Here is an 18,124-nt window from a genome sequence, read left to right on the forward strand (position 1 = left end):
TTCACGATTGATTTCCTCTTCTTGCACTGCACCTTCACCGCAAGGTCACTTTTCTTCTCCCAGGTTTAACAGGGCAGGACCTGAGACAGTATTACGGATTTAAAACTCCCTTCCCAAGGAACGGTTTAGTTCTGGCATATTCGCTGTAGAAAACTGTGTCACATCTTCATTCTCAACTTGGCTCTTCTCCTATTTTTAAGGTCATCACATTTCTTAAGCAATTAATTTATTCCCTGGGACTTGCTCTCGATACTTAACTCTTATTCTACTATGTGCTGCCATCTGCTATGGTGTGGTCAAAACGTGACCTCGCTTCCAACCAATCAGGGAGCTCCTCGCCATCATGATGATCTGCTCTCTTCCAGCGGGAGCAACCTGCCATTAGCTGGCCATACACGGACAGATTCTTTGGCAGGCCTCGCCTTTGGGGCCAGATCCGAGAGACCGCCTGCCAGGCGTGACCTTCAGAGACCCGGCCCGCTGCTCGCCATCAACTGTGACACCAAACCTGTCGTGTTGTGCAACATAATCTGTCAACATTCCAGACCCTCTCGTTAATGGAATGATCCCATTGTTCTCAGCAGGCCAAGCCTCATCCGCTGGCCTTTCAAACTAGTTTGAAATCCTTGCCGGTCGGGTCTGCCGTACTTAGAACTGTGCGATGGACATCGAAGCAGACGGTGTCCAGAGGGGGAAAAAATGCTGTTGCGGCTGTTGGAATGTGCATTTTGCTATATGTTAAATCATGCAAACAAAGAAATCGATCGAAGTGGATGAAATCATGGATAGGAGAGCGAGACAGCTTTAGTCACATGAGCCTGATACAACACATGAAAGAAAATGAATGGGACGATTACAAGAATTACTTGCGAATGGACCACAGCGATTATGATATGATGTTAGGTAAGGATGTACCGGGCGAGTTAGCCGTGCGGTCAGTGGCACGCGGCTGTGAGCTTGCATCCGAGAGATAGTGGGTTCGAATCCCACTGTCGGCAGCCTTGAATATGGTTTTCCGTGGTTTCCCATTTTCTCACCAGGCAAATACTGGGACTGTACCTTAATTAAGGCCACGACCACTTCCTTTGAACTCCTACGCCTTTCCTATCCCATCGTCGTTATAAGACCTATCTGTGTCGGTGCGGCGTAAGCCACTAGTAAAAAATGACTTATTTTGCGTAGCTCTTACTGGAGAACAGTCTAGTTGAAAGCTTATTTACTGTGGATATTGTAGCTTCTAAGCTGAAGGAGGAAAGGTGGATACTGAAGAACGCTTGATTGCGACACCTCATGTTTTAATTGTCAGAGACACAGCCGCTCTTTGTACATTTCAATAAATTTCCCTAGCCAGTGCCTTTGTCCACTCCATGCTTTCCTTACAGAAGGCTTGATCTGTGAGGCGAGGTCTTTCCGTTGAGGTGCTGACAACAGATCTGGTCTGTAGCGGATAACGCCTCAAACTGACCTTGCTCACTAACGAGCAGCCCTAGCCTGTCGGTATGCGTCACAAGAGACCTCGCCTGTCAGAATTCCTTTCCGTGTATGGCCGGCTATTAAGAGTGAGAATTGCTTGACCATGGTGGAGGAAGGACATGTTACTTACTCTCTCCGCCTTCTGGCCTTAGCACACATTATGGATCCGACATAATATATTAGTGCAATGGCATTCTGCCATCCTTAAAGGATTTATTTATTTTATTTGAAGACCGTCCTCCTTTTCTGCAGTAAATGTAATATTTGATGATATTATCATTACATGAGTATGGAGCAACTGACGCTTTGTTTTTTCTACAAGCCTGATGCTGCAACTGTAAGTTTCTTCTTCATTTGAATTGAACCTTGTCTTCGAAGACTGGAGTGATATTTTGGAAAACATGCGCTCTTGTAGAACTTTGGTGTGTTTAAGACTTTTGAAATTGCCGTAATCTTAACTCTTGGTTCAAAAATTAAAAGGGCGGTAGCTGTTCATGTTTTCGGGTGTCCTCTGTAGAAATTTATATATATATATATATATGATGTATATATCCTAAGTGATCTGGATACGTGTTGTATGAAGGGGTATTACATTTCATCTAATTTGGGGAATTATGGAAAGTATTATTAGTGTGGACTTTTGAGAGATAAGCTGTATCCCCTCTAAATGTACTTCAAAGGAACTCCACCTGTTGGGTAGGTTTAAGGACCATGTGCGTTTTCTCCACAGTATCAGAAATTAAATTTTAATTTTAATTTTATTCCTGCTTTTCCTTTTATTTTATCTTATCATGTCATTAATTACCTTATATTATTGTTTCTTTTTCTCTTCAATGGACAGTATGTTTTTTTCCTATGAAGTTGTTCTACATTGGGTATCAAGATTAAATTATTTTAACCTTCTTAAGAAAATTTTGTTGTTCTTTCTTTCACTCATTTAATGTGCTCTGGTATTCAGTACAGTGGTTTATTTAATTATCCATGGTTTGTTGTGACACTTCTCCACTTGTTAAGGTAAGTTTTTCCTGCTCTCTTGTTGTTTGTGTGGAGTGTATAGTGTCTGATTGTGCTTCCACTTGTTACTCACGAACTGGGGCAGTAGTGTAACTGCTAGTTCGTATTTTGGGCTGACCGTTACGGTAGTAGTTGTGGGATTTAACTATGTAACCTCCTCAACACTTGGATTCCCCTGAAACTCATCCACGTTGCAACCTCGTCATGGCAAATCAGCTGGATTATGTCTTCCTCGTAAATGGGAGAGAGTCAATATTTCTTTCACTCTGAATCGTACAAAGACACTCTTCTTTATCCATATCAATGCAGTGTCCAAAAATAGCATTGCACACCAAAAAGCTTGAGACTGTCTTTTACAGTGGTTAACATTCAAGCACCAATACAGCAGGAAGGTAATTCTAGATGGTTTCTCTTAAATGGTGCTACCGTCCGTTTTGTGAATATTACCTGCAGACTGATTTCATCGGGATGCTTGCTTCCTAACAGTACAATTGCAGCATAAGCATATTTACTGAAGTTAATGAGGCTTCCTTACAGTCAGCCATGATAAATCATCTCGATATAGGCATTGTTTGTTGCACTTTATGAAGATATCTTTTGTGTCTTGTAGTACCTCTGTGTCCCAACTTATTCTCTGTTCCCAACTGTCTTGCAACAGAACCTTCAGCATCAGAGTCTCAGGACAGGAGAAACCATTGGGGAAAAAGACACTCTGACACGTAGAATACCTCGTCTCATTACAGGCTCACTGAGCACGATAGCTGCAGTCGCTTAAGTGTGGCCAGTATCCAGTATTCGGGAGATAGTGGGTTCGAACCCCACTGTCGGTAGCCCTGAAGATGTTTTTCCGTGGTTTCCCATTTTCGCACCAGGCAAATGCCGGGGCTGTAACTTGATTAAGGCCATGGCCGCTTCCTTCCCAGTCCTAGCCCTTTCCTGCCCCATCATTCCCATAAGACCTATCTGTGTCAGTGCGACTTAAAGCCAATAGCATTACAGGCTCATAATGTATATTGAAATTTTTCGTTACAAGACCTAGCAGCCCCAGTAGTGGAGAGACTGAGTTTTTTTGTGTCTGAAAAAAGAATGCTAGTTTCCCATCCACTCGGTGATGACGAAATTCCTTGTAGCTCGTATGAGTATGATCTTCCCACCACAGAAATCGATCAACCCTCTTTACTGACACTTGTAGGAATGCCTTCCTTATGTCCGAGATCACACCCTCTGGCCTCTGTCTAAGCCTGAACAGAACAGAGGGAATAAGTTTGATTAAGTTCGGAGTTTGTTGATACAGTCATTCAGTGACAACTCCCTCTTCCTTGTACTGGATGCATCAAATATGGGTCTAATTTGCACTGTCCTTAAATACACCCCAATTTGGTAGAATGTAGCCTTTACCTCTAGCCCCTTCATGATATCTCTCATCAACAATACCATCTGTAGCCCATTCTTGCAGTACAGCATTATTATTTGTAAGCCCTATTGTTTCTGAACTCTTGTCTCAAGAGGACAATGATATTGGTGAACTTACTCTTAAGGAAGTGGAAAGGATGATAAAAAAACTCCATTGTCATCATGCAGCAGAAATAGATGAAATTGGACCAGAAATGATGAAGTACAGTGTGAAGGAAGGGTTGAAGTGGGTGCATAAGGTAAGATTGCCATGGGGTATTAATAAGGTACCTTCAGATTGGATGAAAGCTCTAACTTGCACCTACCTGTAAACAAGCAAAGAGGAAGGATAGCAACAATTATTGAAGTATCTCAATGATGAGTGTACTGGGCAAGGTATTCACTGGTGTCTTGGAAGGGAGGGTGACATTGGTGGTAGATAGGAAGTTGGATGAAAAGTGGTGTGGATTCAGACCACAAAGGGGCTATCAGTTTCAGATTTTTAAATCTTCGTTGTTCGTAGTTTACATGGATCGTCTGCTAAAAGGTAAGAAGTGGCAGGGAGGGATTCAGTAAGATTAAAATTTGTAAGCAATCTGGCATATGCTGACAACTATATCTTAATGGCAGATTTTGCCAAAATCCTGCTGTCTACTCTCTTGGAACTTGAAAATAGGTGCCTTGAGTATGGTAGGAAAATTAGTGTTTCTAAGACTAAATTGATGTCAGTAGGTAAGAGATCCAAGAGAATTGTGTCAGATTGCAGATACAAAGTTGGAACAGGTAGACAATTTCAAATATTTAGGATGTGTGTACTCGCAGGCTGGTAATATAGTAAGTAAACATGAATCAAGCTAATGCACTGAGCTCACTGTTGCAATCAAGATTATTCTATAAAAAAGAAGTCTGCTCTCAGACAAAGCTATCTTCACATTTGTGTGTTTGCAGACCAACTTTACTTTACAGGAGTGAAAGCTGGGTTGATGCAGGACATCTTATTCACAAGTTAGAAGTAAGAGACATGAATGTAGTGAGAATGATTGCTGGTAAAAACAGGTAGGAACAAAACAGGTTTTTTTGAAAGGTACTGTTTTATTGAACCATGATCTAGTAAGGATAATTCCGCAAGAAATTGATTTTAACAAACAGCAGGAAGGTAATTGATATGATAAGAGAAAGGCTAAATTAGGATTGAACTCAATCGATACAGCTGTATGCATGAAGCGAATCCGTGATTGGGGTCATGCAATGTGAATGGAGCAGGATAGGTTACCTAGCAGAATGATGGAGTCAGTCATAGGGGGTAAGAGGAGTGCAGGGAGACAAGGGCGATGGTGATTAGATGCAATTTCTTATGATATAAAATAAAAAGTATAGAACTAGTTGCAAATAGGGTTTGTTGTGGTGATAAATAAACTCACAGAGGCTTGCAGACTGAACACGAAAGGAATAACAGTCTATAATAAGATGTATGTGTTTGTGTATTCCTTTAACAGGACATTTCTTAATGTTCTCATAGATAACAATTGCATTAGCGCAGTGTCCGTGTTTGCTCCTGTTGGCAGCATGGCCTGAAGTTATCCAGAAGATTCCTCTATTATTTATGCAGTACAAAATACTAAATGCATTCTTATATACAATCATCTGTTCATTGCCTTTATTACATGATATACAAAAATGCTATGTGATTTCAGTTTTTGTTCACTTTGAGATCACATCCCTGGTGGTGATTTATCATCAGTTAGCCCAATTATTGAAATGTCTTGCTATTAGAAAGAGCATCAAGCAAAATTTTTCAAGCAAAAATCCTTCTCATCTTAATTTAGCCATCCATAATAATAATAATAATAATAATAATAATAATAATAATAATAATAATAATAATAAGGAAGACAACCAAACAGATCATACGCTTCGACAATGATAAACTTCGGCAAAGGGTCGAGGAGTTCCAGGAGAAGGCTAGACCAAATGACTGTGACTTTAACAGTGCCAAAAGTCTCCTTGTTGAGGCCGCCAAAGACGTTGCAGAAATCAAGAGAAGCAAAAAGCATGCCTGGTGGAATGGTACCTGCGAATCAGTCCTCCAAGAAAGACCCAATGCATGGAAACAGTACTACTCTACGAAATCAGAAAATGATTGGGAAATGTACAAAACCCAACGTGCCCAAGCAGCTAGGGTGTTCAGAACTGAGAAACGTAAATACGAAAAATCTCTCATTGAAAAGGTAGAAAAAAACTTTAGGAAGAATGAAAGCAGAGAGTACTACAGAGCCTTCAAACGCAAACTCACTGGCTATAAACCACCGTCTCTATGCTTTGAGCAAAAGGATGGCACACTGGCAATGTCAAATGAAGAAAATTGCAGCATTCTGGCAGACTACTTCAAGAATTTACTTAATTGCTCTAAACCACAAAGCCCCATTGAGACCAAGGAACCCTTACTCAGGTACCCAGATCACAGACCACCCGACAGAGCTGAAATCAAGCGCCACATTCCCCGTCTCAAAAATAGCAAAGTGCCGGGAGAAGACTCAGAAGTAGCAGAACTATGGAAATATGCCCCAAAGGAATCACTTGATATCTTGCAAAAGCAAATAGAAGAAATTTGGAACAAGGAGACCCTACCCGAAGATTGGAAAATAGCTTTGATCCATCCATTACACAAAAAAGGCAGCATGAAGAACATCAACAACTACAGAGGAATATCTTTGCTACCCGTGACACAAAATTCTATCACTTGCCATCCTGGAGCGTTTGGAAGCACAAGTCGAACATCAAATAGGTGAATGCCAAGGAGGGTTCAGAAAAGGTCGCTCAACAGCCGAACAAATCCAAAATCTCAAAACGATCATCAGATATTGTACACTAAGGTCCAAGCAGTATGTGTCTGTCTTTGTGGACTTTAAGAAAGCGTACGACTCCATTGACTGGGAAGTCCTCCTAAACATCTTGAATGAAATTGGAGTTGATTTGAAACAGCTGGCAATAATTAGAGCCGCCCTGACCAATACAAAATCCAAGGTGAAGTTCCACGGATGTCTCTCGCATTCGTTTGACATCAAAACAGGAGTCCGACAAGGTGATGGGCTATCCCCAATACTCTTCAACTGTGTTCTTGAAAAGATCATCAGAACCTGGCGGGTGAGATTACAGGATACCAACTACAGTCCATTGAGAATAGGAACCAAATCCAAGGGGATCGCAACAGACTGCTTAGCATTTGCCGATGATATTGCTGTTCTCTCAAACGACATAGAAACCGCTAGAGCTCAAGTTGAAATTTTAAAAGAAATTGCCGAACAATCTGGTTTGCAGATATCGTTTGAGAAAACAAAGGAGCACTTCAGCAGCGAGTAAGCAAACTGGAAATAGCCTACCAAACATCCCGCACAATCTACAACAAAAAATGCCTTTCCCAAAACACCAAGATACGTCACTATGAAACAGTTCTGAAGCCAGTAGTTCTATATGCAGCTGAAACCCTGTCTCTAAATGCCAACAAAGGACTCCTTGAAGAACTGGAGAAAAAAGAACGCAAAATTGTGAGAGGAATCTTGGGATCAAAGTACAGAAATGGAATCTATCAAAAGAGATTCAACGAGGAAGTCTACAGCAAAATAGAGAAAATTACCGACACAATCAGATAAAGACGGGCACGATTTTACGGTCATCTGAAAAGAATGGATGGAAGAAAGTTAACTAAAGGTATCTTTCACCTTTTTGATTCAAACCCCGAAACCACAATTCCCTGGTTTAGAAATACCAAAGAAGACCTGCAAATGCTACATATCTCAGCTGAAGACGCCCTTAACAGAGATCTCTTCCGCAAGAAAATATTGACGAACGGGCTAAACCGAGACAAGCAACCGAAGAGAAGACACGGTGCCGCTTGGGCAGAGGAGTGTAAGCAGGCCCACTCACAAAGAATGAGGGAAATTTGTGCTTTAAAGAAGGCGAAGTTCAGTGTCAAATGCAACAAGACTTAACGTGGTCCTTGATGGCCCCAGCGAATTATATATAACAATAATAATAATAATAATAATAATAATAACAACAACAACTGTTTTTTGAGCTGTCACCTATAAGAAAATAGGAATGTCTAAGACTCTATTAATTCCTCATATTCAGTACAAGAAGAGAATTGCATAAGTTCCGTGTCCGTGTTTTCCCCTGCTGGCAGCATGGCCTCAAGGAATCAGTGAAGTTACCTGGAATTTTGTATTGAAGAGGAGGAAGTATTTAAGTTTTAGAAGTACTGTCAATACGGATATGAAGCTGGTATTATATAACACTGTGAAAGACACAAATACTGCAGATATTTAATTGAATTAGTAGTACATTTTACCACACTGCTTGCAATATAATCAGCGTATTCACTATATAAAGAAAGGACTTCATAATTGGTGATATAACCTTGTTCAAGTCTCATAAAATCAATTTCTTTATGAATTATCTGCACAAGATCATGGTTCAGTAAAACTGTACCTTTCAAACAAATATATTAGAACTACAAGATGACCAATCAGACACTTCCTGTGTGCGGCTTTGAATTGAGCAGCATTTTATTTCCTTCTCTATACCTCACACATGAAAATAATAATTCCAGATGATCCTGGCTTAACCTCCATATGAGGAGGTTTTTTAAGTTTAGAATCCTCTCCCCAGACATATGTTTCTGTAAAACCTTGCACATTTAGCAATTTAGAAATGATACCATTCATTGCAGTTATTTTCTTAGAGTTAGGGATGAACTATGAATTAGCATAATATTGTTAAGATAATAATATTTTGGCCTTGTTGGAATATCTGTTTGCAGCCTTGGTTCACTCACCCATAGGATGGCATGAATTTATTAAATCAAATGCAAGATTTAGGAAGATTGCAACTTAGTGGTACTTTCATAATCATAAATCATTTCATCACCCAGCTTAGTGGTACTTTCACAATCAGAAATCATTTCATCACCCAGATCTCTGCAAAATTTAAGGGTATTAGCGACAGAATTACTGAAGTTTTATGCAATGGGAAAACATATATCTTTGCCTCACCCAATCTAAATTCTTTCTCCTTAATCTATAACCAGTGTGCAGGCCTTTCACTTCCTGTAATAATGCGAAGTTCTTCCAGGTATTTCACCTCAGTAATATTTTCTTGGTCTGGAGCACTACCATCTACGAGAACCTGCTTTTCTGCTAGGGAATTCATAGCAAATTTTTTATTGTGAGCAGCATCAAGGTAAGTTAATGTCTTTTGCTCAAATTCTGCTGGGTGAGGAAAAGGACACAGGGAGTTCAGCCCAACAAACTTCATTCTTAAGACTATTAGTCCCAATCCCTTCATAACTGATGACTAAATGATTTTTTTGTACAGTCTCTCCATTCACTGGTATTTTTGAGGTCCTATTCAGTTATGCCACCATAAATTCTAATGCTTCCTTGGCCACATCATACTCACCAGTGTCTAAATATCCCTGACCTAAGTTAACATAGACACAAAGCTGTTTATTGCCCTGCACCAAGTCCTTCTTAACAGCTGTTTCATTAAGCATCTAAGATCTGAGGATTGATTGTGAAATAGCCCTAACTTTTTTTAAAATTTCTTCTCAAAACTCTGCTCTGTAAAACCTGGACTGCCATCAATAGATGTTGCCCACTGACAAGGATTTTGAAGATGTGGTGGTGTGAAAATTTCCTGAGGTAACAATAGGGATACTGGGGATATTGATGTATGGTTGGCCTGAAGCCTGACAAAGTGTAGGATCACCTCTTGGAAATAGCTACCTGGTACATTGAGACCCAAATCATTATGTTTCTTGTGAAGACCTTCAGTGATTTCTTGCTGATGGAAGACTTTCCTCCTGTTCCTCTTCGTATGCTTTGCCATGATGTCAGCCATTTTATTTTCCTGGTAGCCTGCACCAATTGCTGCATTTATTTCTTAGGGAGGAGACAAAAGCTGTAGTTTTGGTCATAGGTTTGGTGATTTAAAAGGTAAAATTAAAACAATTTTAAAATAATGTCATCCAGATCAATACAGTTTTAACTTTCATAATAAATATTAGCAGAAAATAGTTAGGAAAATATCATTTAAAACTGGTTAGTAGTCCCTGCTTTATATACATTAATTTTAACAAGTTGCCTCTGGTGGGTTTTTTGGTTATGTTTTATTGGCAGTGAGCATGCTATTTCCTTTGTTTGCAAATGTGAGGGAAAATGAAATGCTAAGATCCATGCTTGGCAGTAATAGCCTCTGGTCATTTGATACATGTACTGATCATCAAAGTGTGCAGAGCCATTGTTGAGTTCTTTAAAAAGGAAATCAGAAACATGATCAAATAAATAATAACTGTGTCTGACAGTGCTTCCTCTGTTTACACATTAAAATGGGTTAAATTTCCAACAGGAATTACTAAAGCAGCATCAGTTATAATTCAGTAACTGTTAAAACAAAATGTATCCTGATATACACTAATCTTTGCAGCCATATGCTGAACATAGGGCTGGCATTCTTGTGACAACAATCTGTCCTTTTCCTTCTCAATACATGTCAAGTCCAGTCACAATGCACAATATATCTGTATTGAGCAAGTGGCCATGTAGTTGGGGTCACATATCTGTGAGCTTGTATTCAGAAAATAGTGGGTCGAACCCAGTGTGGAAGCCCTGAAGATGGTTTTCCGTGGCTTCCTGTTTTCATGCCAGGCAAATGCTCTGGCTGTACCTTAATTAAGGCCATGGTCACTTCCTTTCCACTCCTAGGCCTTATCCATCGCATCATTGCCAAAAGACTTATCTGTGTCAGTGCAACATTAAGCATATCCCTGTCAGCTGGCCATATGTACTCATACCTTCACAAGCAGCACTGATGTCAGGCATACAGGCCCTGTGTGATATTGTAGATAACCTATAGGAATAATTGTTTGTATGGTTCATGTTGTTTAGAGCTTATGTCCTTGATGACTTCCTTTCCAGATTTCATTTGAGGTGGCCTTCCCTAATCCATCTTTGATGAGATACTGTGTGCTCAATGCCTGTTGTCTTCTGGATAGGCCCAGAACAAGTTTGTCACTTGTATTTTGGGTCTCAGTCCCATCCGTTACTCTTACGATAAGAAAGTGACTGAGATATGAGCTGTATGTGTAACACCATTCCTAATACAGCCAGATCCTATAGGAAAAGGTGTGATATTGATGTTCATATAGGTGATCTATGTGTACAGTTCATTGAACATGAGGGACTGGTGTGTAACAGCACTGTCTGCCTGGAAGATGAAAGCAATGGAAAACTATCTTACTCTTCATTTCCTTAGTTTGCCTCATCGGTGACACCCAGCTATCTATGGCAGCTGATGGTAGAGCTGTTGCGGATCCTCCCTGCCTTCAGGCTGAGCACTTCATATACAGGAGAGAATATGGAACATACATATTTCCTGCTGAGTTGTATTTGCCAGTACAAAATGTGAATGATTACAGTGATAAATTGTCAACTTCTAAATATTTCAGAATTGGTTTGTTTATAATGAGCAGATTATTTGTATTCATGTCTGTATATTTTCTGATCATTTGGTGTAATTTTAGAAGGTTTTATATTATATAATTGTTCTACTCTTCAAGAATATCTCTGAGCATTCAAACGGGACATTCCTTCACTCCTAAAAGTCTCTTAGTTGTCATGCTTTTATGAACACTCGACATAGAAATTATCTGACAAATGTAATGAAGATTTGAAACTGAAACTGTCTCATTGACTAGCAAATGATGAATTGTTAATCCCACTCATATATAACTACATTTCAAGATGTGTCTGAAAAATTTGCCTAATATATTAACTTTTCCACAGGACAACTACAATATTATATCAGAAGAAATGCATTTGAAAGAAGAACCGAAATCAGAGTTGGCAGAGGCAAGAGAGACACAGGTGAACACATTTGAGGTAATCTAATATTTTAATGGCATTTTTCTGATAGTGGAAATTGTAACAAACTGCTGAGTAGACTTCACTGAGCAACTCCTCATTTTAAGGCAGACATTTTGAAGTTCCTGGGAAAGATGTATAGGCCTAGTGAGATTTCCAATATTTTGAAATGATTTTCATATTTTCTTCATATAGTTCAAAATTATATGCTAGGTAATATATAGCACCTATTATTGTTCAAAGTCCCTCCACTGCATGGCTTCTGGTTGCTGGTTTCATCACTCTATCTGATTTCTTCAAAATATTGATCCAAGATGTCCATCTTCTTATAAATCCTCCTTTGCCTAAACTTTTTCCTCAAAATAATACTTGTAACAGACTGTCCTGTTTAGAAGTCCTCATAATGTGATACACGTATTTCAGCTTCTTGAGTTTGTCTTGCCAAGCTGAGGTCAACAGCTCATTGTGTGGGGCATCCCACTGTCAGCAGCCCTGAAGATGGTTTTTGTAGTTTCCCATTTTCATATGAGTAACATGCTGGGGCTGTTCCTTTATTAAGGCCATGGCTGCTTCCTTTCTACTCCTAGCCCTTTCCTATACTTTGGTTGGCATAAGACCTATCTCTGTTGTTGCGACATGAAAATAACCCTCAGGAATTAGACAATTTGCCATTACTAACTACGTCTTGGAAGTTTGGATTCTCTTTTCTGTGGGTAATAAAATTTATAGAACTGTACAGTATTTAGTAAGGTGGATAGGACACAGCACTTAGTTTCTCTCTTTATGAGCTTCATTCTGAGATCATTTCAAGATAGTTGTTGCCACATGCTAATGAAGATGGACTCTGCTTTCTCTATACAGTGTTTGATATTAGCGGAATGGTCCTATGTTACTCCCTAGATATACCATTTTTTTAAACCTGTCCGCCTGTATGCTGTACATCAGAAAGATTTCAGGTGGTGTAGGTTTCTTTTTTACATTGCTTTTGTTGTTTTGAGGATGAAGTCACAATCTTTGTGTACGGCTTGTGCAAATTGTAGAGAACACTCTTTCAAGTGCAGGACAGTGGAAGGTGACAAGGACTAGGTTCGAGCATACATGGGAGGGTATATGTGAGGATATTGTACAAGGCATGCCATATGAAACATACAATCTTATTGTAAATTGTAGTATTCCTGCTAAGAAAATTTCCCAAATCCTTCCAATAATTACACATATGAATGCACAATACACATAACTAAGTATGTTAATGACTTGGTAGAAGACTATGGATCATTCACTGTCACTATTGCTAGGAATAGTCTCTTAGAGACTGCTCCTGCCACTGTTTCAACATATTCTGTATCATTGTTCATTTCACTTCCACTGGCAGGGTCTGTTATTTTAGTATCACTTTCTCTTGCAGTTTCAGTATTGCTCCCATCACTGACATGATTTCTGTCCATTTCACTTCCCATGTTTTGGTTTACCATGGTTTACCTTCACTTGAAATTACTGATTTTCAAATTTATTTAGTGCTAATAAATTTTTCTTACAGTCCTTTTTTATTAATAGAAGCAATTTGTTTACATTAAATCATTGTAATTCTTCAATTCTGAACATCTCATTATATTCCTAAATGCCATTCTTGACACTTACCCATATCAGCTTAATGGGATTTATTTCTGGGTGATATGGAGAAAGGTGTAATACGGTATGAGCTTGTTTAGCTTAAATACAGTTTATTGTATAATTGCTTTGGACTGGCTTGTTCATCTTGATTAATGAATATAACCAGGTTCTCAGCATGTCTTCTTGGAAAGGAATTGCAGTCTCTGTTAACCAGGGCACAATTTCTCACTAGTTATTGTTTTAGTCATCAGTCCAATGACTGATTTGTTGCTGCCTTTCATGTGACCCTATCCTGTGGTATCCCTTTCATTTCTAGATAACTATTACATCCTACATCTGCTCTGATCTGCTTGTCATAGTCATATCTTGGTCTACCCCTACTGTTCTTACTGTCTACACCTCCCTCAAAAAACAAACTGAACAAGTCCTGGGTGTCTTAAGATATGCCTCTTCTTGTCAAATTTAGCCAAATTAATCTCTCACCTGTTTATTTCCGTATTTCTTATTTCATATTTGATCTACCCAACTCACCTTCAGCATTCATCTTTAACACTATATTTCAGTAATTGGTTTATGAATGTTTGAAAGGAGCGAATTTGTTTTCTGAAGAAAGGCCTTCCTTGCTTGTGCTAGCTTGCAGTCTCGCAATTTATGTCCTCGTTAACTCTGCTGTCGTTAGTTTATTTACTACCCAAGTAACAATATTCACCTACTACCTTTAGAAGTTCATTTCCTAATCTAATATTTCCTACGTCAGATGACTTCATTCCGGTGCACTCCATTACTTTTGTTTTGGATTCATTTATTTTCATCTTGTGCTCTTTCCCCAAGACTCTGTCTATACCATTCAGCGATTTCTCCATATCTTCTGCAGACTGACATAAAATATCATCAGCAAACTTCAGAGTTTCGATTTCCTCTCCTTTGATTGTGATACCCTTTCCAAATTCCTCTTTGATTATCTTTACTGCCTCTTTCTTCTATATGAACATTCTGAAGGAGGGGAAATCTGCAGTCCTGCCTCACTTCCTTATGGAATACTGATGCTTTCTCAAAGTCTTCAATTTTTATTGCATCAGACTGATTTTGGTGCAGATTGTAAATAATTATTTCTCGGTATCTGATAATGAAAGCCTTTGGTTGTTCTACAAACTGTTCGAAACCTTAAACTATAATACAAAAGTCAAAAGTCCCTTATATACTTTAACACCTAAGTTATTAAAAATAATCAATCCAGATCAGAACAAAGTCCCACGAATATTTAGATCCTTTTAATCAAAAACTCCCCTTAACTCACCGAATACTATGTTTGTACTTGTCCCTCCAAACAATTCCCCTCCCACATTAATATCGACATGCAGTGCTCTGCCTACCTCTGCTTCCCCTCAGCATTCCCCTCCTCCTCTATCACATCGATACAACGAGAGGAGTAGGAACTCCAGACAGACCAATTCTGCTAATACATTAAGATAGACATAGACATGAGTAAGTACCCGTTTTATATAATACATAATTCTTGGGCATTAACATACGATTAAAACATACACGTCATACAGGTTTTTTTTTGGTTTCATTAAAGTATAAACACATTCTTTTCCTCAGTGTTGTATATCTTTTAAAGGTACTACATTTTCATGTGACAGTCAAATACTCTGATATACTCGTCTCAAAAGCAGCTTCAACCAGCATACCAATGTCTTTGTGCATTGGTTATATTACAATAATTTTTAGATCAATCAACTTAGTAAGATAATTTAAAACATTTGCCTTTCCACCTGGACAATATTTTTTTGCGTTGTTTCTCGAAAAATTAACAAAATCCGTCCTCTATGTTTCAACAATTTTAGTCTATTGAAGACTTGTGTTGACAACTGCCCCAAGCAAGTGTATGCTCAAATTTTCTTACAAAGAGGATCCACTTCAGTATCAGACAGGCCGGGCTGAGTGGCTCAGACGGTTAAGGCGCTGGCCTTCTGACCCCAACTTGGCAGGTTCGATCCTGGCTCAGTCCGGTGGTATTTGAAGGTGCTCAAATACGTCAGCCTCGTGTCAGTAGATTTACTGGCACGTAAAAGACCTCCTGCGGGACTAAATTCCGGCACCTCGGCGTCTCCGAAAACCGTAAAAGAGTAGTTAGTGGGACGTAAAACAAATAACATTATTATTATTAGTATCAGACAGGTGCCGTTTTTAGAATTTTATATGACACAAATTTTCTTTTGGACAAAGATTTTAAATTTGTTTACAATGATTTTAACATGTGTTGTATATATTATGTCTCAACATCATATTTTGTAACTACTATTCCTTAGAGTTATTACCTTAAGAAATCATAGTTCAATTTTTATAAATTATAAATGTCAATGTGCCCTAAACAGTGCTTGTTTTAGGATTAAATATGGCTGATGATGCCCAATAAAAGATGGGCAAAACATGTCCCCTTAAAATTTGGAATTTCTATGTTTATTTAACCACATTACATGGAATAGGCGGGGTAATAAATATACTCTTTTTGTGAACTAAGTGAAATCGCTGTTTTCTATACGGAACAAAAATTAGAGTCATGGTTTGTAATTGTTCTGTTGTATCACCATCACTACTCTTTCTTACCTAGTTTTCCTTTCTCCAAAAGCTTCCTTGATTTTCCTGCATGCAGTTTCTATCTTTCCTAGGAACATAAGGCCTTGAGCATCCTTGCACTTCTCTTTCAGCCATTCTTCCAAAGATGGTTTTCTGTAGTTTCCCAATTTTAAACCAGGAAAATTCTGAAACTATACTCTAATTAGCACATTGGAACATGACTAATAAAAACTCTACTTTTGAAAATTATGCTTTAATTTTGTTTGGTGAGGATTGGTAAAAAGTGGCATATTTTCAAAGCTATATACATCACAGGTCAATGCCTAACTGTACATTAGCTCTTTCTCAGTGTTCATTAGTGAATCATTGTGTGATATTTTTAGAATCAGCTCCTCAGATGGAGTGGAACACAACATTTTTCACATAGCCACCTCACTTTGGACCTTATTTTATGACCTTTGCAAACTTTGCAGAGTCAAGTAAGATGTTTCTTCCTTTCTGTGGGAGGAAGACGCACTGGAAAATGTCCCCATACATTTGCCTGAAGCCGCAGGTGGCTGTCTTGATTAGGTGTTCTCCCTTTTTGTTGTCCTAGGTGAGAGAGTAACCGTCTGCAATAATTGCTTGGCAATTGCTGTAAGAAATTCTGTGTTATGCAGCTGCCTGCTAGTAACCTTCATGAACACAACGTATGAATTGAAGATGGCCATATCCAATGAACACAGCATTATCTTTTTCTAACCCTTGATAGTTTATCGTATTACGGGGAAAGATGCAAGGACTTGGCCTTGATGATATACTGCACTCATTTTCCAGTTGTATCTTCCAATACCCAGTTTTTCACCACTTCCTCTCCTCCACCTTGTTTTCTTTGAATTTTCAAATCAAAGTCCAAGTCCTTATCAGCAGTTGAATGTAAATGCACATTCTTTCTGTCTTTCCATTTATGGTGAGAACATTATTAGCTTTCGTCAGTTGTACTGTACAGAGCTCTGGAGGCCCGTTCTTCCTGTTAGAGCATACGGAACCCTCAGCATGAGTTCCATTCTCCAACAAGGTGCAAAATTGTTCAGGGGAAACATACCAGTCATCATGATATAATATATGACCTTGGTTCAAGTTTGCTTCCATTATTTACAACACTGCTGCCTTTGTTGCTAGAATAACACCCTGTTTGCCTTGTCTGGTATAAATTTTGAACTGGGAACAGTGTCCAGAAGCATATTCACAGAGTTTATAAATTTTAATAACAAACCTGGCTTTTTTGGAAGGATTTTATTGCACAAATGGGAGCCTAACTAAAAATTTCATAACACTGTCGTCAATACCAGTATCTGTGTCAAGGTTGTAGATATTCTGAATCTTTGTTTGCAAATATGAAATAACTGGTCTAATATTTCTTAGACAGTCATATGGATCTGTAAACATGTCATCAGGGAAGTGCAGAAATTGTGAAATTTGACAGAGTAGTTCAAATATCATAGTCTCTGAAAATATTTTACTTTCTGAAACTTCATGTTAGACCAGCACAACTTGAGTTTAGGGTTTCTTACCCGACTCATGAGAATCATCAGCAAAAGTACACTTTTATTTCATTAACCATGCAAGGATACCATTTACTATCACCTTTCAGATATTTCCTCATCAAATTATTCGCCTGGAAAGCAGCATAGTCATTGGTTCCTATTGCAATCATTCCCCAGATCTTGTCCCCAAGGAATTCTGAACACACATCTAATACACATTCTTCTCAAAACAACGGCACTGAGACCAGAAAGACCAGTGAATGGAATTGTTTTGGGTGTATTGGAAAAGGTTGTCCAATTCCATGTTGATGATCCATCTCGTTAAAGCAGTCACACCACCGCAGTCTTCGTTTACATTGTCCATGCAGTTGCCATCACTAGAATCATTTTCCCCAACACTATCATTATTAATGTAAGAAACAACACTGTCTTCTGAAGAAAAATCATTCTCATTATCTTTCTCTAACTATTAAAGTTCCAACAGTCTTATCTCCCATACTTCAGTTCACCTTCATTTTCTAGAGCTAATTAAACATCATTTTTGTTTTCATACACGTGTGGCCTACTTAATCTTCATATGACAGTCCATTTAAAATATTTTATGGATAT

The 18,124-nt window shown here is 38.7% G+C and overlaps 1 protein-coding gene across 1 annotated transcript in view; it reads left to right on the forward strand.

Moving 5' to 3' along the window:
• Positions 1-18,124, forward strand: part of LOC136884873 (uncharacterized) — a 92,995-nt gene that overhangs the window by 55,830 nt on the left and 19,041 nt on the right. The window contains exon 3 of the mRNA XM_068230025.1: positions 11,721-11,816. Within this exon, the coding sequence (XP_068086126.1) occupies positions 11,721-11,816 (96 nt within the window). The remainder of the gene's footprint in view (positions 1-11,720; positions 11,817-18,124) is intronic.

The sequence above is a fragment of the Anabrus simplex genome, chromosome 13 (assembly GCF_040414725.1).
Source record: "Anabrus simplex isolate iqAnaSimp1 chromosome 13, ASM4041472v1, whole genome shotgun sequence".
Lineage (NCBI taxonomy): Eukaryota > Metazoa > Arthropoda > Insecta > Orthoptera > Tettigoniidae > Anabrus > Anabrus simplex.